The following is a 1394-nucleotide window of genomic DNA, read 5'->3' as shown; positions in this document are numbered from 1 at the left end:
AGTATTATCAGTAATTCATCTTAAAATATTCTGGCTGCTATAGACATTTCGTTTACAAGGATTTAGTGCATCCTAAAGTCTGTCTTTACAATCTCTTGAGGTGACAGCACTTCCTTTAGTTTCGGATCTCAGAAAGAGATTAATAAGAAAAGTGGAATTTGATGTTCAGAAATGTTCTAGAAATTTGTCCTGAATGTGCCAGGCCTAAAAGGACCGCTGGAGAGTTCTCGGGCCTGTCTCAGCTGGCTGCTCACGCTGTGTTTCTCTTTCCAGGAGCTGGAGTCAGAGAGGACGTGTTTCTCATCTGGAGGGAGATGGAGGAAGCCTGCAGCACGCTAGCCCAGATCCAGAGGCTGGTGGCCGAGCCTCCCAAGTCCAACATGGCTCCAGTAGACTGTGGTTGGTGCTATTTTTGGTTACTAGTGTAAAGGAGTCGTAAATGTTACTCATTGGGGATTGGGGGGCTGTTTCCATGTTCCTAAGCAAAGAGAGCTCCTTAGCCCAGCTGTGAGGAGCTGCTGAGGAGAGCTTCCAGAGCTGTGCAGTAGCGTGTGTGTGTGTGTGTGTGTGCACATGTGTGCACGTGTGTGCATGTGTGTGTAGACTCACAGAAGAACCAGAGCTGGACAGTAGTTACACGTGTGTGCACGTGTGTGCATGTGTGTGTAGACTCACAGAAGAACCAGAGCTGGACAGTAGTTAAAGTGGTAAAAACAGATTCTTCAGGAACTATTGCAATAGGGGAAAACAGACCTCAGTATGGAGCTGGGCTCAGTTCTGAATACAACATGGACAAATGGGAATTCATAGCCAAGGAGCGGGGTGGGGGTCAGTGGATGGAATATTAGTAAGAGGAGATATCAAGGGTAAAGGGAGATTCTGGCTAAACCAACTTGGCAGGATTTTTGCTGAAGATAGATCAGGGTGATCAGACATGGCCTGGAAGATAGTGGGAATGAGGATCCTCATCAGATGTCAACAGTGATCAGATATTGAGGCTAGGGATTCTGGCTAAACTGACTTAGCAAGATTTTTGCTAAAATCATGATGCAAAGATGAGCATAGAAGTCCAAAGGTTGAGGCCTACTTGAGAAGAGGGTTCAGAGGAGGCTCACTAAAGCTCACTAAAGAAGGGGAGACTCTTTGTCAAGATGCATATGCTTTTACGGAAAGGAAAACCAGGGCGAGAGCTCAGGCTTGGATCATCTGAAGCTGGCCCTTGCCTGCAGACTGAACTCACTTCCAAACTGTCTGTGTCAGGCAGTCATCCGACTCACACTCAGATGCCTGCAGGAAAGGCTAACTTCTCTTTTTTCCATTCTCGTTTAAGGCCACCACTTTTCTTGGAGCAGGGTCTGGGACCTTGCTGCAGAAGAGGAGGAGCCCAGAACGGG

At 47.3% G+C, this 1394-nt stretch overlaps 1 protein-coding gene across 1 annotated transcript in view; it reads left to right on the top strand.

The window, feature by feature from the left end:
• Window positions 1-1394, top strand: part of LOC103608921 (von Willebrand factor A domain-containing protein 3B-like) — a 51867-nt gene that overhangs the window by 1964 nt on the left and 48509 nt on the right. The window contains exon 2 of the mRNA XM_008593309.1: window positions 274-399. Within this exon, the coding sequence (XP_008591531.1) occupies window positions 274-399 (126 nt within the window). The remainder of the gene's footprint in view (window positions 1-273; window positions 400-1394) is intronic.

The sequence above is a fragment of the Galeopterus variegatus genome, unplaced genomic scaffold (genome assembly GCF_000696425.1).
Source record: "Galeopterus variegatus unplaced genomic scaffold, G_variegatus-3.0.2 Scaffold8981, whole genome shotgun sequence".
Classification (NCBI taxonomy): Eukaryota; Metazoa; Chordata; class Mammalia; order Dermoptera; family Cynocephalidae; genus Galeopterus; species Galeopterus variegatus.
The sequence above is the reverse complement of the archived record's forward strand: the minus strand, read 5'-3'. Positions and strand labels throughout refer to the sequence as shown.